Source organism: Helianthus annuus, chromosome 5, assembly GCF_002127325.2.
Source record: "Helianthus annuus cultivar XRQ/B chromosome 5, HanXRQr2.0-SUNRISE, whole genome shotgun sequence".
Classification (NCBI taxonomy): domain Eukaryota; kingdom Viridiplantae; phylum Streptophyta; class Magnoliopsida; order Asterales; family Asteraceae; genus Helianthus; species Helianthus annuus.
Genome location: NC_035437.2, coordinates 149,854,535 through 149,875,707, shown reverse-complemented (window position 1 = coordinate 149,875,707; position 21,173 = coordinate 149,854,535). Strand labels below are relative to the sequence as shown.

The window sequence follows — 21,173 nt, the reverse complement described above, 5'->3', positions numbered from 1 at the left end:
TTATTATGAGTTGTTTAAGAAGATTTTTAATAATTATATGAGTGATGATAAAAAAATACAATCATTCTATACTCTATTGAAGCCAATTCAACAGTTAGTGTCCCAAAAAGTTCAGCCACATCATGAAATTGTCCATCATTATCATCACAATTAATAGTCACAGGGCTCTTTACAGGCTGCAGAAGAACCAAACATCCAAATGCTTTGTTAGTGTAATATCCATGTGATGACCCGTTTGCCTTACAATCAATTATTGTATACGTACCAAATATTTTTTACAACCCAACTCGAAGGACTAATAACTGAAATGGGTCCATTTCTCAACTATATATGAAAAGATCTAAAGTTGCAAACTTGCAGGTTATAAAGCATCTGAGCAATAAACGAAAGCCTAAAAACAATTAAACGCCTACAATATTTAACTGACCGAAAGAAAGAATTTTTATATGGTCATATACCTGAACATTGCTTTCATTCACCAACATCTCTTTTGGCTTCTCACATAATGTGTCTTTACATAAATCCACCAAAGAGCATGCATACACAAATGAACATACATCCACAACAGCATCATCACAGTTAATCGTTAAAGGTAATATGAAGTAAGAAAAGACAACATACCGTATATCTTCGTTGGTTCTTTTTGTCAAACTGCTGTAGCCACTACTGTTCCGTGGCTGTCGGTTTGCTCAGCCTGCGGCAGCCACCAAAACTATGAAATATGCATAAATACCTGAATCTAGTGCAATTCCGGCTATATAGCCGCTGCCGTATATAACCGGGACTTGAATACAAATCGAATACACTAATCATAAATAAAAACAATAAAAATGATCAAATACATGACATTACAACAATCGGAGTTGTAGATCTACCTACTAACGATACCTGGTCGTCTTTGGTTTTGTTTACGGTCGAATCATCGTCTAGGTTTGAACTTCCATTGATGAAATAAAAATCCTAGAATACAAAACGGGGAAAAATTGGGCGAACATTGTAAGTGATAATCTGAAACAACAATCTTAAGCATAACGATGGTTGTGAAGCAAGCATTCACATTTGAAATCCAGATTTGATACATAATATTCACATGTCTTGACTGGAGAAGTGAGATGATTGCCGGCACCCTAAGCTCCGTCATGAACCACCACGAACCACCAATTGTTCTAACAGCGGGGGTTTTAACACAGTGGCGAATCCTAGCAACTTGAGGAAGGTCGGCGTGTCTCCGCCACCGCCTCTGTCTCTCTCTTCTACACCGTAACCTCTTCTTTCTTCTTATGAAAAGAAGTGTGGTGGGGAATTGCATCTGGGGCTGCTTTAGTGAAACTTTCTTGGTTTTTAGGCAAAGAAATAATCTGGGGAGTCACACGTGTTCACCCACCGTCCGCCTAGCCCAATGAAAGAAAAGAATCCTTGAAACAGGTACAATTCTCAAATGTACAAGTTACAAGTTGCAATACCAACGTTGTGAGAAAAAAAAAACATTCAAGCACCATGTATAACAAAATAATGTACAATAAAACAATAATGCATGATGTACAACACATAATGCACTGCAATGTTTTAAATTAATAATATATAAATTAATATATCTTCAACCAATTAATGTATTTTTATCATCACATATGGAAAAAATAGATTTATTTTTTTCACAAAATTTAAATAATACAACTTGTGAAGTTCACGGGTGATAACCTATTATTTACAAAGTAAGCTCTTTTGATTAGTTTGTTGGGCGACAAGTATTTTTTTTTTCACAACTTTTAGTGTCAATGCATCACATTTGAATAAAGGAGTTACAACAAGTAGACATTGCAACCATACAAAAATAGAATTTGGACTTGTGTAACGATTTATAAAATTATATTGTTTTCAAATTGTATATGTAGATTTATAACTGTAATTGTAACGATTATTGTTTTTTTTTATTATTACATGTAACATATAATAATTTATTGCAAGTAGTATGTACAAATAATTTAGTACATCATTTCAAATACATAAATATGTGTAATACATAGGTGAATAAATAATGTTCCATTAATAGTGCATATGCTTGCTCTCTAACAACAACAACATCATCATCATCATCATCATCAATTAGTATTTCTTTGATCTATAATATGCTTATTTTCTCACACATCTTACATTTTGAATAAATGTTACATTTGTTCGTGCTCATTCTTTTTTACTCTTTCAATGGTTGCAGTGTTGATTAAATATATAACATGAATATGTTTCTAAACGACATCAATTTTATACACGTTTTGTTGTCATTTTAGCTTTTGGTGGCCCTCAAAATACGTTATCCACAAAGAATTAGTATATTAACAGGGAACCATGAAAGTCGCCAGCTACACTTTATTAACTCCTATTATGTATTTTCTTTAGGTGTTTCTAACTCAAATAATAGCATTTTTCATTGTCACATGATGGCTTTTTCTTAACAGTTCGTCTAATATAAAAAAATCATCGATGTGGTTTCTACTTATTTGGTGGACATTATTTGGGTGGCTATAGGTAGTTTTTTTATTTTACAATTGTTGTCTATATAATTTAAATGGTCTAACCACGTGAGTATTCACATGGATTTTTTTTTTTTTAAACGGTGAACTTCATGTCTAAGGTTACCACTCTATGCCACCACAAGAGCAGAACTATCTGGCGTAACAAATAGTGGGACAAAAACCCAGTTGAGCTTGGGAATCGAACCAACAACCTTACACAAAGCCTAGTTCAAATCATTCACTGTCTATATCCACCCATATATGACACAAATAAGAATTGAATTGTTTTTACCGAAAAACCTAAGCCTCTAACTACCTAGTATGTTATTTATGAGAAGTTTTTTGTATTTAATAAAATGAAATATCAACTAAAAATATGTTATTTATTATGACTTATGAGACAGAAAGGGCGTGGAGCCCATGAGACACCGACCCGAAAATCCTCCACACGTAACAGAAACCAAAACGAAACGGAAATTACAACCTCCAGAATATTCCGATCTATTTCAGATGATCATCATCATCATCGTATAATCCAGATTTTTGTTAATCGATTGGTGAATAATATGAATCACAAGGCCAACGTATCCAAGGAGCTTAATGAACGCCACCGAAAAGTATATATACATCATCTTCTTCATTTCATTTCATATTACTTTGTTTGTTCATCATGATTAACCTAATCAATATTATTCATATGTGATTATTAGCTAAATAGCGTTAATCAATTAACATGTGGTTTAATTTATTAATATAAGTTGTAAGATATGCATGTTATTCGAATATGAAATTAATAATCTTAAGCTGCATGGTTAATAATCTTAATTTTTCAACCCTAGCTAGGTCAAGCATATGTTTATAGTTTTATGTTAGAATATGTTAGAAATCATCGTAGCTCGTTAGAAAATCGGCTTTGTTAATAGAGGGTAAACAGTAAACTTGATTAACCAATACACAAATAGCAAACAAACGTACCTAGTATAATTTTACTTATAACATAGCTGTTGGTAGGGTTTTGGGGGGGGGGGGGGGGGGGAGATGGGGCAAATCTTTCGTTTATCCTAGGGCAATTGAGACCCCTGGCTTTTTTAAAATTTACGTGTATAGTTGTATAGTCTAGTAATCCAGATAACATAAAATGTAGCTACCCATGACCTAGCGGTATGGTCCCCCCACCCACACACACATGGAAGTGGTGTGGGTTCGAATCCTTGCGAGTGCAAGATTAGGTGGTATATAGGTGTAAAAAATTGTTGTTAGAAAAACATAAAACGTAGCTAAGAGAATTAGAGCAACAGCCATACAAAAGTACTAATAATGATAACAGTAAACTACTAGTAACATACAATGACCAACCAAGATGCATACCATAATATTCTATCAATCGAATTGCACTAAATTTTTGGTACAAATTCTTTATGTCATACTTTGTTTTCAAATTTTCTTCTATGTATATTCAAATTCTTCATATTGTTATCCCATTTTCTTGTTGTATGCTTCCCATATAATCTTCTTGCCATTTTGTTGCTCCAGTAATCTTTTATGTATGTCTCATAATCATCATTTGATATTTCTGCAACACTTGTCTACAGATACTCGAAGGGCTTCTTAAATTGCCAGAGAACAAAGAATGCGCTGATTGCAAAGCGAAGTAAGTGTTATATTCATGACATATCAGGATTTAAAACGCGAGTTTTCGCTAAGTTATTTCTTCATGTTAAGTGCTAATGTTGGCCTTTTTGTCCAACAGAGGTCCTCGATGGGCTAGCGTGAATCTTGGCATCTTTATATGCATGCAATGTTCTGGAATCCACAGAAGCCTTGGAGTTCACATATCAAAGGTGATAATTCGATTCATAGCCAAATTTTGTTAACTAATATTGTACATAAATTTATTTGCATATAACTTTTAATATATCAAAAACTTGTTTCTATTCATGTATAGGTCATTATATATATCTGTTGATTTGCATTATTTACTTATTAATGCGAATACAGGTGAGATCGGCTACACTGGACACATGGCTTCCGGAACAGGTTGCGTTTATCCGGTGTAAGAGAATTCAATTTCTTTAGTTTCTGAATGTGTTTTCATGAATTTCTAAGAAACTGAACAAGTTGAACAAAATTAAAAGTTATTTTTTACAAATTTAATTTCATTGTTTATGCAGCAATGGGAAATGCGAAATCAAATAGTTATTGGGAAGCAGAACTACCTTCAAAGTACGACAGAGTTGGCATCGAGAATTTCATTCGCGCAAAGTATGCATCTTTTTTGTCCTGCCAAGAACATTTTCCGTCTGCGATAAAGTAGATGTGAAAAAGCGTAAAACAAAAACATGAATTTCTAACACCTAGTACTCACGTTATGTAAAACGTAGACAAAGTCGAATTTATACAGACAACTTATTGAAGTTTAGGGCCTATATGATAACTTTATTAAAGTCCAGGGATTGAAAAGTAAATCAGTTAACAAAAATGGAAAATATAGAATGATTGAACTACAAGGTGCAAACGAAAGTTTACACTACATACGAAATAGACTAAAAATGAATTAACTACTATTCATCAGGATGTTCAAAACTAATATATATATAGAGGAAGGTTAACATACATTACGGCTCAACGTACATCACGTACGACAGGTAATTACGCACGTTCATTTTAAAATCACGCACGTTATAACTCAAAAATCTAAAATCACGCATGTTGAAACACAATAATCACGCATATTGAAAACATTAATCACACATGTTATAGAACAAATCATGCACGTTGTCGTACGTGAAGTACGTTAAGCCATAATGTACGATATACTTTTTCTATATATATATATATATATATATATAGATAATTTTTGAATTAAATGATTTTGGACGTCTTTTGATGCATTAAAAATACACACCGGATGACTTTCAAGTTTCAACCCATATTTTTTAGTTAATATTGTTTCCTCATGTTTGACCCGATAGCAATAGGACATAGATCGACTGTATCATAAGTGAACAGATCGAAATTTCCATCTTGTGATGTGATGCGTAGTATCTTCATGCTCTTAACTGCTTTTATCGTTTACTTTTGTTCTAAGGTATGAAGAAAAAAGATGGGCTGCTAGAGATCAAAGACCAATTTCACCTTCTAGATTTCAAGAAAATAAAGCCTCTACACAATGGCAAAAACATGAATCCTCTATATCTGATAATAAGAAGAGATTTCACTCATTTCAGACACAAAGTACAAAGAGCAACATTTGTGCTACAAAAATCACTCTCCCTGTGCCTCCAAAAGCATCGGACGTATGTTAAGTTTGCAAATTTCTACTCTTTTATTTATGAATTTGTCGATTTCGGTTGTGTTTCATCTGCTTTATAAGATGAAGTAGCATTCTGTAAAGCTGTATTATGACCAAAGAGAGTATAAATCGACTTACATTTACGTGTTCAAAAACTTTAACAGGTGGTACGGAAAGCTGAGTCAGCAGTTGTATCTGTTGATAATGTAAAGGAGGCTGCTGAAGTGGTCTCTCCTAAAGTGGAGGTTGCTACTGATCTTTTCGACATGCTTTCTATGGACGCTGATCCTGTTAAGAATGGTTCGAAAGCAACTCCTGTAGATGATTTATGGGCAGGATTTGAATGTACGTCCCGAGTTACCCTAAGATGTTATTTAATGTGTCATAATAAGTCTCAGGTTATGATTTCTTTCTTTTAACACATGGTAATTAAAAACTAGCTTCAAATGAACTTCTAACTTTGCTATAGGTGGCCATTTCAGCCCGTTTACTATACATGGGTCGATTCAGTTACATCTTCTTATTGTCTCAATTGGGTAAAACTGAAATTAATTCATGGTAAAGTTATCCTACAAAGTCTCCTAAATCTAAGAAGTGTACAAAGACAAAATGGATCATAAAATATAACACAATGTCGAGCAAAATATAAAACACAACACAGAAAAATATAACACAATGTCGAGGAAAAAAGACACAATGCCGCAAATATAGAAAAGACACAATGCTAAATAAAAAAGCACAATGATATAAACAAAAATTCTAAAATCTACAAGCTATAAATCCAAAAGTGAAAACCTAAAATCTCATATCGTAGAGTTCGATGAGACGGTTCCAATGCCGCTTGAACGAGGTCAATCGGAGTCCGTTTGGCGTTTGATACCCTTCTTACGACTTCTTATTTCTAAGAGACTTTGTATTTGATCCTAACCCTTATAATGCATAGAAGATCGTAAATCATCTTGTTCTTCAAACAGTTAGATTATATAGGAATAGTATAATTTTGTAATCATATTTGAAATGTTAATTTATTATTAAAAAAAAAAAAAAAAAAAAAAAAAAAAAAAAACCTTCCCGGACAAAAAGTGTTTCAGGCCATTGACATTAGTTTCATCATCTTGCAGCTGTTGGCGAAACATCGGAAACAGATACAGCAAGTGCTTTGAAACCTAACAAGTCCAAATCCGCTTCTGAAATTCAGGATTTATTCAAAGATCCACCTCCAGTTTCTCAAAACAATGCATCAGAAAAGCCTCAGAAGGATGTTAAAAGCGATATTATGAGCCTTTTCGAGAAGGTAAAATTAATAATGTTTATTTTCCTTAATACTGTATCCGTTTTCAAATAACATATAGGTTATTTTATATGTTAGCAGGGTAATACAACCACATCATATACTCTTCATCATCAGCAGCAGCTTGCCATGCTGGCACAACAACAATCCTTAATTATGGCAGCTGCCGCTAAATCAGGTGGATTGCCTAAATTTTCCGGAAACTGGCAACAGCCACTGCCTGTTGGTACAAATTTACCGAATCAAAATTGGCCAACCGGTTACCAAATTCCGGGAATGATGATGCCGGCTGGCGGAAAAGAGGAACTAGAAAAATACTTTCGGCAGGTAATGTTTAAGAATTCTTAGCTCTGCTGATTTATGACGGCTGCGAGTCAGATGGGTTGGGTAACGAGTCATTTTGGTCAAAAAAGGTCGAGTTGGGTTGACTTGAAAACACTTTACTGTTCATTCTCTCAGTAAATTGTTAGTGTGGTAAATATGATTACAAAAACAGTATTACTACGAAAAATAATATAAAGCTGCAAGTAAAACTATTTAGGTGTATGAATTAAAAACACTTTTTAAGCGACTTTTAACTTTGTCTTGAACTAGATGAGAAACATGGGAGCAACAAATTCAGACGGATTATCAGTTCAGGTTCCAACATCCAGGTATGGTTTTGTACCAAAAACGTATAAATTTTGTGAACTTTAAAGGCAACTATTTGAAGTTTACAACCTCTTTGTGTGGGAATCGGCAGGTTTGGGTTATATAAAATTGCCAACAGGTCAAAATAAATCAGTCAGTTTTGGGTCAAACGGGTCGAAAGTTTTCTTTTTGATGCTTACAACCACCTAAATCATTTTATTCAAATTTTTTGTATTATTTTAGAAATAATATCAGGTTTGCGATCGGATTCTACCCACGAAGACTTTAAAAAACTAGTCAAAAGTTGTTTAGAAGAAATCGAAGAATTATCCACTTTGACCTGTTACCCAACCCTAACCCACCGATTTTCCCATCTCTACTACAAACCCATTTATTAGCTTATTTTTATAGCAGCTTTTACGCTACGGGGCTAAGTGGGATGCCACTTTCTGGATCGATGACTCAAAATGCGTCTTTTAACAAAGTAGGCACATCTGGACCGTCAAAATCACAATCTTCTTCACCAACATCATCCTTGTCTCCTACACGATCTGCCAAAGACTATGATTTCTCTGCATTGACCCAAGGGATGTTCTCAAAACCATAATCTATTTATTGTTTCTTTGTGCAAGTTTTATAGTATACCATAAATTGTTAGTCTAAAAGAAAAAGATATATCGGTAAATGCAGACTAATTGTAGAAAACTTGATTTCAGTTTCTTTCTCATGACATATTTACATTTTCTCATTTTCCAACTTCCTTGGATGATGATTCTGTTATTAATAATTAGCAGTGCATGCGGAGTTTGGAAAAAAACAACGATTTTTTTTTTTTTTTTTTGTCCCAATGGCCTCTCAAGTAAAATATGGAAGTAAGGTAAAATAATCTTTAACACCAAATCTTCTCTTCTAATAAGAATATAAAAAAATTTCGCATCAATAGTGTAATTTTTTTTATTATATAGTTTGTATACAAGGGGGATAAATTTAAATTAATTAAAATGAAGAAATCATCAATAAGATTTTCAATTCAGTTCAGTTTATAATAAGATTGTAAAGATTTTGCCATCTGTTTCTTTTTAATAAAAAAGATAAATGTCATACTGTATACAAGCACTATCTGGTAATACACAAAAACTTGTGCATCAAGGATAATAATAAAACTATACATGTTATCTGTGATTCATGTCCCATATATCAATGTAATCTACATGACCATTGTGGAAGCTGGGAAAGCCTTATCTAGAAGTGTATAAACACCGCCGCCTAACAGTAGGGCGCCGCTGCAAACAAAAGTTCAGCATGCATCAGATATTTTATAAAAAAAAAAAAGAAAAAAAAAAAAACCCTAGATCATTGTAAATTTCTGCAAATAGAATATATACCTCATAGGGTTGATCCAAGCTGAGAACTTGCGGAAAGAGAGCAAACTCTGTGCACATTAGCAGATCCAGTTATGATTGGAGTTATGTTTAGTAGGTAAAAAATAAAAAATAAAAAAGTCTGATAAAGATAAAATGGTCAAATTGGTGGATATATATTTTTGGTGCATAAATCTCCTAAATCAGTTTATTAAAATAATTATTAGGTTACAATTGGAGATACTTTTTCTGTATTTTTGACACACTAACTATACATAGTGAAATTTAAAAGAAGATACTGGACAAAAATTGCTTGGGGTGGGCCCGACCCGTTTCAACACATGCCAAAATGACCTTTATGACACACTTTACACAACAATTTGTTACTAATTGACCACTAAATATTTTTAAAAAGAAATGTTGGTGTACGTAAATATACCTGCAACGCTCCAGCAAAAGAAGCAGCAAGGAGCAGAGGAGCAACATAGCCAGTCGTGTAAGTCAATAGTAAGCTGCCACCTATTAACGGATCCTGTTGCAATATAAATTAAATATTACAATCTGTAATCAAGTAAAAGGGACATGATTGTTATATTGTTTTATAAACATATTAAAAAGTAATTAAATAATGTTACTTTTACAATTATTACTATCCTAGAAAAGATGTCACAAGTCTTTTGTTTCATTATTCTGATCAATACATGTTTCATTATTCTGATCAATACATGAAGTGTTCCTAAGTTGTCTAGAAAGCAGTGGTGGCAAGATGGGCGGGTCGGAATTAGGTTCGGGATGAAACGGGTCTTTTTTTTATTTACTTTTGTGTGTCCTGTGCACTAAAAACAATATATAATAATATTACCTTGGATGCTGCAACATATCCAAGTAGGGTGGCAAGCACAGGTGTACTACAAGGCGATGCAGCTAAAGCAAATGTAAGACCAGCCAAATATGCTTGGATGCCTGAGAAATTAGTGATATGTTTGGTTGTCAGATTGCATCTCACAAACATGAGAGAAATAAAATAGATAAATAATGGATGATTATGGAATTTAATTTTAATTACTTGAAGGAAAGTTAGCAGCAGCAGCACGTGGATCAAAGTTGTCAAAGAATGAAGGCAGTTGTAGCTCTATTACCTGCAACCATTAGCCAAAATATGTAACAGTTTTTCCATATAGCATGTTTAAAAAATAGTCCTAATTGGAAATAGAAACATGTCACAAAAGAACTAAAAAATAGGGTAAATTACAATACAATGCAATGTACAGATCACGTTTTACAGATACATGCAACATATTTACCATTAGATGCGATAAAGTTACCATTTGTACCCATTAATGACATACTATGGTAAGACGAGGTAAGTATGTAACATTAAATAGTTAAAACACAAAGGCACGTTGCATAGTGCATACATAAGTAGAAAAGTACATATGCACCACATTTAGAGGTGGCAATTTTGACCCATTTATATGAAATTAATCGAAACTGGATTGTATTATATTTCTACTACGCCAAACCTGTAAAATATAAACAATAAATAAAGGAAACCGGTCATATAGGTTAAAAGTCTTCTAAAGTGTATTCAGATATTTACCACCTTTGAAATCGTTTTATTCATATACAAAAACTATTACTATAATAATATAGTTTCTGAAATCATTTTTGACGTATTTATTATTTTCTTATATATGTACCATTTCCGTCCCTGATATTCTTGAAACATGCCAATTTAATTCAAAAAGTTAACGGTCGTTAACTTTGACTGTTAAATGAGGGGTAAAAACATAATTTTCCATTTTTATTTTCTTTTTCAATTTTTACACCTCATTAATACACACACACACACACACATATATAGATATATATAATATGTGTGTGTATGTTTCAAGAATGTCAGCGTCAGGGATGGAAATGGTAAAAATTTGGAATTTGGTCTGGAGAGGCATAATTGGACAAACCACAGGGATGAAGATGGCCGTTAACTCTTAAGCATTAATAAAAAGTTGTCACTATCTCATAATGAACTACTATGTCAATTCTTCTAATCTTGTTTTATGAATAATACATATTAAAATCACAAATGATTAATTACCTCAAGAAGATTTAATCCCATAATAACCGCCAAACCAGAAGCCGCCAATGGTAAACCCTGTCCCACCTGTCCATATGCCTTTCCAGCAACTGAAGCTGCTACACCGAGTAATGCTAGTGTAGTCGCCAAACCCATTGCAAATGCAAGAGAGTCACCTACAATCTTATTCAACCCATTTATATAAGTGAAATGCAAAAAAAAGGAAAAAAGAGAGAAAAAGCCATGCATTTGGTTAAATTCTGCACAAAAATTACATTTCATCTCAACGCCATCTCAAATTATTACTTGGTCTAGTAAATCTTAAAGTTGCATACAGAAAGTCATATATTGTAGGTAAATAATAGAGGTGGCGGTTCTCACACATTCAATTAAAAAAAGGATTGTGCTTTATCTCAAACGGGTCGGATAACAAATTTAATGTAAGAAGGGAATGGTTCAAAGTTCAAACGAGTTGATATCACAAAAAGTCTATATTTAATGCATAACCTCCTGAATTGTATTTATTCAATGACTTAGATTATTGTTGTAATAATGTTGTTTTGTAATAATAATTAATGATTTTTAAATAAAAAGGTAAAAGGGAGTTTGCATGCGAGTCAACCCAGCTAAAGTTGACTCGCAAATTCGCAATAAAAAATAAACTATTTCACTCACTCCGATTTTAACCCGTGACCCAATCCACAAAGCAAAAGGAGATGGGATAATTAATAGTAAAACAGTCTGTTACCTGCGCCCTACTTTTTCCAGATCCAAATGCACCTAAAATAGTGGCAACATGCCAGGTCATCATCAAATATAACGAGAGGCAACAATATTAAACCATATAACTTTACAAAATGCTTTACCAATATAACCAAGGGTCAATGGTAGAACACTTAACGTGCAAGGGGAAAGGCTAGTCACTAGGCCCGCACCAAATATAACTGCCAAACTGTGAAAAGAATATTAGGAGACAAGAAAACGATGCATGAATGTCATATTAATGGTCACTCAAATTTTTAATTAAAGATATATGATGCACCTAGTAAAGCTTAAAGCTCCTAATTGAATTTGAACAGCTTCATTTGCCTGCTGTCCGGCTGAATACATGAGGCCTCCAAACCAATCTCCAAGGCCTCCATCAGCCAATGTGTAAACAGAAAAAGCAGTTTTTTCCTGACTTAAACAAAAACAACTGTAGTTCATTAGCTTACAATATCGAGTACACAGTAACATGATTGTGACTGTTGTGATCATTTTCAAAATGGACATCGAAACACCCATTTTTAAAACTAAACAAAAAAAGTTCATAAGTCAAAACATAGTTACAACTTTTAGACTTCACTGAGAAGAGTCAACAAATCGAAAAAGTCAAAACTGATGAGAAAGAGTTCATACCATGATTTCTTCCATATTCAAGGCATGTGCACTCTGACTATAACCCAAACTTGCAGCTAAAACATCAAAATAAGAACATTTGTTATCATATGCCCACACTGCTACCAACTACAAGAAAATCATGACAGGAAATATAACTTTACAATACGTTTTCTGTCTGATTTCACAAACACACAAAGTAGAGTTGTTCACTTATTCACGGTCCAGTTCAGCCGGTTAATTTTGATGAAAAACCAGGGCCAAACTGCTAACTACGGCTTCAAAAATGGCCACGCCAACCTAAACGGTTTAGTTTGGGAGATTTGACCGAACTTTTTTTCTCAAAAAAAAATTGAAATCATTAGTTATCTAAAACTTTTAACATTAACAGATAGGATTCGTTAATATTATACATATGCATAAACTGCCCTTCAGTTAACACAGACTATTCCAAGTCTCAAACCGGGAACAAAACAGTTAAATCCGATTTTCCAAACCAAAAACCATGAACCTAACCATACAAAATCAAGTTGCTTCAAGAGACAACCAATTTTTCTTTAGGCAACTCATTAAAAAACCATAATCATAATCATAATCAATTGATTTGAGACTTATAATCCAAACACACCACTTAAACACACAACCAAACACTCAATAAGATTAACACATCAAAATTTAGTTACAAATACACATCAATACATATGACAAACTACGATTGAAACCCTAACCTGAGATAGCAGTCGTCAACGAAGTGATTTTAATCCCTAAATTCCGGTCAATCTTCGAAGAAGACGAGATCTCCGTAACGGAATCATCTTTGTTCGCCAATTTCTTAATCGATTTACTTGGAAGTTCAAAATTCGCTTTGATTTCAGAAGCAAAATTGAATTTGTTTAGATAAGAAACAGATGGTGATAAATTAGGGCACGTAAATCAAGCTTACCGGATATGATAGTGTGTGGTCGACGATAGGTTGAGATGAGACGATGAGAGACGCCATTAATAATACTCAAATTCATAGCTTTCTGAGTGTGAATTTGGTTGGAGAGATTGAGGGAATACTACTGCAGTGGTTAGTTGAACCACATCTTTTATGCAACGGTCATTTTGTATGAGAAGCAACATGAGGGCCCCACCGAATACTAATACTGGTATATACCGTATCTATATATTCAGTATTGATACCGGTTCGGTACCAATACCATATAGAGAAAGTGTTTTATAACAAGTACCGGTACCATACGGATATATTCGGTACGGTATTTGGTATCCGCTTGTCCATAAATTCAGTATCGTCGTATCGGTATTTTTGGAACCGGTATAGTACCGATCTCATCCCTAGTTAACATTGTCTATTTTAGTAATTTTCTGTAGATAGTGACTATCGTCTACAGCTTAGCTGGCATTTTTTCCCGCCATAGCCGGCGTTTTAAAGTCGATGTCTGTTTTGATGATTTGCTTTGTCAACTTGTCTATTTTCATGGTTTTCCTAATTTTGGTTGCATGAGTAGTTTTGGGTTGAAGGATTGAATTAACGAATCAAACATGATTTATATACTTATTGCATTAACTTAACCGATGCACAGCTAAAATTGTCAAGTAATCTAAAGCTGGTTGTAAATGAGTTGACAATTTGTAATAAAAGAGTTAAACGGGTTGACGGGTTGTAATAAGAGAGTTAAACAAGTTACGGAGTGTAATAAAAGGGTCAACATCATAAAAAGTATATTTTAATCTTAAAACGAGCCAAAGGCCAACGTGTTTCATTAAATGGGTTAAATAAGTCAATACAAACATGACGGTTAAACATGTCAATGTAAACAATATATGATTATTAAACGAGTTGGATATGACAATAAAAAACCTAAATATTTTCGTGCTGTGTTTTGGATCGTGTCAGAAATTACTATCCTGGTAAATTTGTAATTAATTAATTATCAATCTTTTGATAAATAATTATCCTGATGTAAGTTGGATTATATCAGGTGCATGTTATTAACCAAAAGCTGTTTATAAGAACATACACTTTTTTCTTTAAACGACACCTTTAATAATGATAAACCAAAGGCATTTACAAGAACATTAACACTTTTTATCTTTCTGAATGATTAATATACACTTCTAACATGCACCGGATCTGCAATCGTCTGGACATCTGGCCCAATCTATGTCTGCATAAGCATGAATATTGAGCTGAGTGGACTTGCGAATAGTAAGACCATGTGTGGCAACACCCTTAAGATACGAAGGATGCGCTTGACAGCAATCCATTGATCGTTTAGGAGATCTCAGGGCGCGTTAAAGCAAGATACTGCAGAGTGTCATCCACAAAACCAATACATAACATGTGATGAAGTCTCGATGGTAAATATATAAGGACGTGTTAGAGATGCATTGTATAAATCCATACGAGCTTAAAGATGTTGATGCCCTAAAGTGCCTTCTAGAGAACTCAAACATGATGTTTCTACTTGAGTCAACAAAGTCAGTCAATATATATAATCTTCATAGGTCTCCATGGAGAGACATTGTTGACATCGACTTGCCTAACACCGACATGATAGTTGGTTAAACAACTAGGATGAAAGTCTTCGCGTAGTCAATAGCCTTTTAGTCTAATGGAAACCCTCAGCCACAAGTCTAGCCTTGTATCTACTAATAGCGTCATCCAGACGTCTCGATGAACCCATTGGCATCCAACTATGTTTGATTGAGGAGGTGCATGCACTAAGGTCAAACCGTCAAAGTGTGGTTAAAGTGAAAGGTGGCAATTTATGTCTGCATGGCCACCATAGGAGAATGTGTCAGGCTCGGTGGTGGGGTGTCAGAGGAGGCATGAAAGACAACATGTTCCGGAAAGAGTTGAATTGTGTGGGTTTGGTTGCGAGCGACTGGGGGAGTCGTGTGGGGAGGAATGAGCTAGGACAGAGGTCACGAGAGGGGGTAGGATAGTTATGGGTGGTGTGGAGTCACTCGTAGGTGAAGGTAGAGTGAATATGGTCTCAAGAAAGGCGACATGTTGTGAAGTGTAGGTGCGACGTATGTGGGGATCATAGCAAAGGTATTCATGATGTTTAGGAGCGTATCCAAGGAAGATATATGCAAGTAGTGGATTTGGGAGAGGGTTTGTCAACGTCAAGTGTCATGATAGAGGGGGTCATGAGATGTTTCAGAGATGGCGGTTCCTACATTCTACAACACCAATTTGGTGGGGCGTGTAAGGAGTGGAGACAGGAGATCTGGTAGGTAATACCAGAGTAAGATAGAAGTTGAAGGATTTGACCTTCGGTTAATGCTTGAGCATCATCAAAGTGTAGGTATTTGATGGTTGAAAAAAAGAGGTTTTCTGATGTGCTTTTAAAATGAGGAAAATAAGTGAGAGCTTGGGATCGACGTGATAAAGGGTATAACCAAGTGAAATGATTCAAGTCATATGTAAAAGTGATGAAATGTATAACCTTAACGGGTTGTAACAGAAGAGGGTCCACATATGTCCTAGTGGGTTATATGCAAAGGAAATACAAGAAAAAACATAATCAGTCGGATGTCCAAGACGGGAATGCCAAAGTGAGTGCGAGGTGGTGGTAGAAGTAGTGAGAGAGTAGAGTTGGTGCGGTATGCAGTGACAAACTAGAGTATGAGAAAACGAAAGAAATAGGATGATCAATAACAAGTTGGGTAATAGATAACAAGTTTTTAGTTAGGTTGGGAACAACAGCTACATTATTGATCGAGACACTCCTCATAGACAAGTAGTTTATATCTCAGTTGTGTAAATGTTTGTTTTTCAGCAGTTTCGACACCACGAACAAACGGATAAAAAATCAAGTTCAAACCTCGCAGAATCTGAAGAACGTTGTATTGGCAGATTCGATGTATTGCAGCAGTCCCATGACTTTTAAGTAAATATGGCAACCACCTAACGTTTCTAGCTAAGGTAGTCTTGTTGTTGACTTTTACAGAGACGAAGCTTGTGATTCTGGTGATATTTGTTAGCGATTGTGGTCGTGCCTCATCATGTGTACTGGTTGCTGCCATAGTTGTTTTATAGAGTAGATAGTCTCGATGAATAGAATCGATTTGATGATGGAGAGCAATAGTGATATTTAGAGTTTTTTAGGATAGAATCGGCTAGATGAATTAAGCCGATTTTGATGAAGACCATGGCTGATACAAGGGTTTTGATCTCGGATTTTTCAGGCTTTGATACCATGACAAATTTCATGGTTTTCTTATTATACAGAACAATAAACCTCATGTGTAGGAGATCAACTGGATAAAACAATCTCAATACTAGCAAATTACAATAAACAATAATATATACTCGACCAATATAAATAACAAGTACACTTTTAGTACCGATAACGAAAGGCCATTTATGAGAATATATATACATTTTTTTAGATTTTGAATGATAAATATACATCTTTGATAATGAAACCATGTATATTTTATAACTTCTAAAATGACAAATGTATGGCCTAATGAACTTATACACTTGTATTAAACCAAGTACTTTTATAAATGCAAAAAACCCTCAAAGTCTCAAATCTATTTTCAAAATATAATAAATAAGAATAAATATTCAATTCGTTCCAAAAATCACATCAATTTCGAAGGGCAAAAATTTCCAGTTTACAACACAAGTACGAAAGATCGTTTTGTGAAGAAGACATCCCGCAGTTATGTTGTTTCACAGCATCAGGTGGATGCCTGCAAATATTTAGAACATTCAGCCCATAAGGATATAGGCATCGTAACGCAAATATTGAAAACTTATGAGCCGGTCAAGGGGTTTTGGTGACGGGTCAGTAACTTTTTGTGTTGCGGGTCGAGCCGAGTTGGTTGACCGAAACACTTTTGACCATATTTTTTTAAATAATTAGTGTGATGAAGAAGATAATTACTAAAACTATATTATTAGTTTATTACCATGATCTAAACTTTAATAAATCAATTTTGAAAAATCTGACCCGTTTCCTTTTAAGCTTTTTTATTTTACTCATTCGGCCCATTAAAAAAGAACTCAAATTGTCACTGTATAAGCAAACGGGTCGAAATAGCAAATGTCATACTTGATGAGGCAGCTTCACAGCAGAAGTCTTCCGAATTCCAATTGCCATATTTCCCCCCGGTTCCACTCGATAAAACGTCACTGAAAAGATATAAATTGCACACTCGAATTCAAATAATAACGTTTAGTTATAAACAGAATGAACCAACATGTTTAACATAAAGCGAAACTAGTGATGTTTAGTTGGCAGATTATAAGTCTGCAAAGTTTAAACGACCCTTCACCTTGGATGAATTTGGGTTGTGATTAACTATCAATCTAAACGTGTTTTGACCTGTTGACCAAATCTATACAAGTGTGTGTGTGGTGTATTATGAGTATTATAGTATTATATTAGTTACCTGTATCACCTGCTTGCAATTTCTTTACAGCCAAAAATTCTCTGATGCCTTCTAAAACATACGTTCTGCTACCGCAATTAGGCCAATAACGAAAGGCGAACTTCCATTCTTTGTTTTCTATATCCAGAATATTCATCATTAACCCTTTCGGCTCAGAAATTTCTGGAAAAAAAGTCTGCACAATTGTTAATATTATTAATGTCATATAATAGTATAATGCTTTATCACAATGATAACTTTTTTTATTATATAAGCATGATTATTGTCTTACCTCAGCGTATTTCTTTGGGATCACTATACGACCTGTTCTGATGTCAGCATCGCTAGCAGTCAGTAATTTTTCAAACAATGGACTCAGAACAGACTTGTTGCTAATATACAATCAAGGATTTACATTAATCAGATATATATTATTAATGTTTTGCAAGTTCTGATTATTTAAGAACTTAATAGGCAATAGCTAAAATGACCATAATATGAAATTTATGTGAAAAATACAAACTGCGTTAAACTTATTTACCCTTCGATATTAAGTTTTTTTTTTTTTTTTTTTTTTTTTTTTTTTTTTTTTTTTTTTTTTGCAGCTGGTATGAAACTGATTGGTTTAATAAAAATCACTTATCAAAAGCAGAATCTGTCTATCCAAACATAAAACTTATAACTGATTATTTTAACCCTAAATAATTAGAAATCAAAATTTTAATTTGCAATTTCAAACACCCCCTAAAATGGTGAATGAAATTATATAGGTAAAAACTACAGGATACGTCCTCGGGATGCATTGTATGTCTGAGTCACTTTGTACTTTCTTGGCAAGATCTGGAAAATCTACGGGATCCGTTTGAAATTCACGTGCATACCGCCGATTTCGTGCCTGTAAATGTAAAATATTATAGAAATAGTTTTCATTTCCGGTTGTAGAAATATGAAAATATCAAAATAATTGGTAAAATTTAAAAATATGACAAGTAAAAGTAAACTACAACTCACCAGAATGAGGTTTTTCTTAGAACATTCCATGCAGATCACACCACCAAAATCCAGCAGAAAATATTGATTGAATGACACAACACATCCACAATGAACCAGCTGCAAAATTAATATTTTTACAAAAACACTTTTATGCATGACACATCATTAAGTATGTGTTCTCGTAATTATACTCACCTTCCCACAAGATTCGCAGTCTCTCCAACCATCATCGTTTGAATGAAATGTTTCACAGAACCTTCCATCCTCATAAACACATCTAACGAAATAAAAATAAAAATAAAAATAAAAATAAAAAATTGCATAATTTGTAATTCAAACTTCTGGTGAATCAACAACATAAGCACAGATTTCAACAAAGATAAAACCGAATTCTTGATGTTTTATTGTTGATTCAACAAGGTTGCATATTTGAATTCTTAAGCGTCATCTAATTTGATGATATGAATCCAAATATTGAATTACCTACCAAACTCCAAGTTTAATCAACATTTTTTTCTACCTTTAATCTGTATTTTAATCATGTACGCAAGTCGCGAGGTGTGCTTGTTGCACACAAGTGGAAATTGAAAAATTATACGTAGCTTCACGAAACAGATTATATATCTAAATCCAGTTAATAACATGATTAAAACAAAACATGAACAATGAGAAGACAGGAATCCTTGTAAAAAGAGAAAGACCACGATTGCAACGTTGCTTACATTTCTCAACTTTTAGAATCCTTTGGTCTTTTAAAGATGACGACCCGTTTATTCCATTAAAAACCTAACGACTATAAAAAAAGAGAAAGAAGGCCTCCAAAAACACATGCTTGTCGGCTTAACGCGCCTCGCGCATAGGCGTTCTTTTGTAAACACATACTTAATCAACAAATTATCTCAATTTCATTGTTCAAATGATCAAATCACAATAAGCTCTTTCAAAAACACATCCCCAAAACAAATGAAACTGTTTAATACACCAATGAGATTTATGTTTTCAGATCAAACACTTGCACAACAAAAATATCAGCACAAACTTTAAACCTAGAACTCATAGCATGCAATGGTACCAACTTAAACCCTACCAGATTACTTGCAACGCAAGCAACTATCATCCATAAAATTCACTCAATTACAGAAACAATTAACACATAAAACTTATCAAACAACACAAAATCAAACAAAATAAGGAGAATCGGAGAAGCTTACGCGCAGCGATAGCAAAGGTGAGCGCGTTCGCCGTTACGGAGTCTCCATCCGTTTCGGAAGCAATTGACGGTGGAATCATGACACTGAAAGCAAGAAGTTTTTGATGAGGAAGAAGAAGACGCCATTGAAGCCTGCAATAAACCCTAGAAATTGTTGAAAGAGGGTTGTGTAGCTTGTAATAAATGCAAAATAAGCATCTTTAGAGAATGTAATTAATTGCAGACTGTTGGGCAGAGGCAGCAATACAAGAAATTGTTGGAAATGAATGTGAATGAATGTGGCAAGGTTTTTTTTTTAATCCAAATTACTGAAATTTGGACGGGTTTTTTTTAAGTTGTTGGAAATGAATGAATGTGGCTTTTTTTTTTTTTTTTAAATCCAAATTACTGAAATTCGGACGGGTTTTTTTAAGTTGTGATCATAATTTTTTTCTGATTTCTGAGAAGGAATTGGTGGGCTGTCCTTGGTGATTTTTTATCTTTGAGTATAATATAATATCTTTCTACTTTTATTGGATGAGATAATTATAATTGTAGATGTAGGATTAAATACAAACCACATTTCATATATAAGGGAGTGGGGTGGTCATTACTCACTAGTGATAGAATTCTATCACTCACAATATCCAATCAACTTCTGCCATATCATCAGCCACTATTCTATCACTCACAAGCATTTTGTAGTAGCGGTTGTCATCACTAGTGATAGAATTCCATCACTCACAAATTTTTTTAATTTTTTATTTTAAATTAGAAATTAACAATAAAACACTAAAATTATAAATTTCATTAAAATTAAAACATACTAGTTTAATTTAACATACTAGAAATATTTTAGGCTACAATTTAAAAAAAAAAAACTACTCCTCGTCCGACTCATGAAACTCCAAACCTAGAGAACGTACTAGTTTGATTAAATCATATCTCAACCGAAAGTGAGTTTCTTCGTTACGCAATTCTTGTTGGATATTTTGTGGAACTTGAACTTGTGTAGGAGGATCCGGCACCCAATCCGGGGATATTGCACGTCCATCTTCT

At 33.9% G+C, this 21,173-nt stretch overlaps 3 protein-coding genes across 6 annotated transcripts; 1 reads left to right on the top strand and 2 right to left on the bottom strand.

The window, feature by feature from the left end:
- Positions 1–2,912: 2,912 nt before the first annotated feature.
- Positions 2,913–8,477, top strand: LOC110941834 (ADP-ribosylation factor GTPase-activating protein AGD5). 3 transcript variants are annotated; one of them, XM_022183517.2, is made up of 11 exons: positions 2,913–3,127; positions 4,103–4,161; positions 4,261–4,351; positions 4,509–4,563; positions 4,682–4,772; positions 5,599–5,806; positions 5,967–6,147; positions 6,924–7,096; positions 7,175–7,420; positions 7,688–7,746; positions 8,135–8,477. In XM_022183517.2, exons 1-11 carry the CDS (start codon positions 3,077–3,079, stop codon positions 8,328–8,330), a joined length of 1,410 nt encoding a protein of 469 aa, XP_022039209.1. In that variant the 5' UTR covers positions 2,913–3,076; the 3' UTR covers positions 8,331–8,477. The 3 variants fall into 3 exon arrangements, with proteins under 3 accessions (XP_022039209.1, XP_022039208.1, XP_022039207.1); XM_022183516.2 differs by having other exon boundaries at positions 7,172–7,420; positions 8,138–8,477; XM_022183515.2 differs by having other exon boundaries at positions 7,172–7,420.
- A 289-nt stretch (positions 8,478–8,766) lies between these two features.
- On the bottom strand, positions 8,767–13,641 carry LOC110941835 (cytochrome c-type biogenesis ccda-like chloroplastic protein). Its single transcript, XM_022183518.2, has 12 exons — positions 13,482–13,641; positions 13,267–13,401; positions 12,560–12,615; positions 12,204–12,337; positions 12,028–12,113; positions 11,910–11,941; positions 11,183–11,344; positions 10,151–10,223; positions 9,947–10,047; positions 9,524–9,616; positions 9,109–9,155; positions 8,767–9,006 (listed from the first exon to the last, which is right to left on the bottom strand). Exons 1-12 carry the CDS (start codon positions 13,555–13,557, stop codon positions 8,931–8,933), a joined length of 1,071 nt encoding a protein of 356 aa, XP_022039210.1. The 5' UTR covers positions 13,558–13,641; the 3' UTR covers positions 8,767–8,930.
- Positions 13,642–17,039: 3,398 nt separating this feature from the next.
- LOC110941837 (B3 domain-containing transcription factor VAL3) lies at positions 17,040–20,482 on the bottom strand. 2 transcript variants are annotated; one of them, XM_022183521.2, is made up of 8 exons: positions 20,137–20,482; positions 19,121–19,202; positions 18,944–19,042; positions 18,721–18,827; positions 18,225–18,324; positions 17,954–18,128; positions 17,614–17,693; positions 17,040–17,251 (listed from the first exon to the last, which is right to left on the bottom strand). In XM_022183521.2, the coding sequence occupies exons 1-8, from the start codon at positions 20,259–20,261 to the stop codon at positions 17,240–17,242; spliced, it is 780 nt and encodes a 259-aa protein (XP_022039213.1). In that variant the 5' UTR covers positions 20,262–20,482; the 3' UTR covers positions 17,040–17,239. The 2 variants fall into 2 exon arrangements, with proteins under 2 accessions (XP_022039213.1, XP_022039214.1); XM_022183522.2 differs by having other exon boundaries at positions 17,963–18,128; positions 20,137–20,477.
- Positions 20,483–21,173: the final 691 nt, after the last annotated feature.

Excerpts from the sequence above, each read along its gene's own strand:
- LOC110941834 (XM_022183515.2), top strand. The coding sequence starts at position 3,077 with ATGAATCACAAGGCCAACGTATCCAAGGAGCTTAATGAACGCCACCGA. Across the intron at positions 4,162-4,260 it reads TGCGCTGATTGCAAAGCGAA|AGGTCCTCGATGGGCTAGCG; the intron begins GTAAGTGTTATA and ends TTTGTCCAACAG. Across the intron at positions 4,564-4,681 it reads ACAGGTTGCGTTTATCCGGT|CAATGGGAAATGCGAAATCA; the intron begins GTAAGAGAATTC and ends TTGTTTATGCAG.
- LOC110941835 (XM_022183518.2), bottom strand. The coding sequence starts at position 13,557 with ATGAATTTGAGTATTATTAATGGCGTCTCTCATCGTCTCATCTCAACC. Across the intron at positions 11,942-12,027 it reads ATTGACCCTTGGTTATATTG|GTGCATTTGGATCTGGAAAA; the intron begins GTAAAGCATTTT and ends CCACTATTTTAG. Across the intron at positions 10,224-11,182 it reads TGGGATTAAATCTTCTTGAG|GTAATAGAGCTACAACTGCC; the intron begins GTAATTAATCAT and ends TAATGGTTGCAG.
- LOC110941837 (XM_022183521.2), bottom strand. The coding sequence starts at position 20,261 with ATGGCGTCTTCTTCTTCCTCATCAAAAACTTCTTGCTTTCAGTGTCAT. Across the intron at positions 19,043-19,120 it reads ACTGCGAATCTTGTGGGAAG|CTGGTTCATTGTGGATGTGT; the intron begins GTGAGTATAATT and ends TTAATTTTGCAG. Across the intron at positions 18,129-18,224 it reads TCCCAAAGAAATACGCTGAG|ACTTTTTTTCCAGAAATTTC; the intron begins GTAAGACAATAA and ends ACAATTGTGCAG.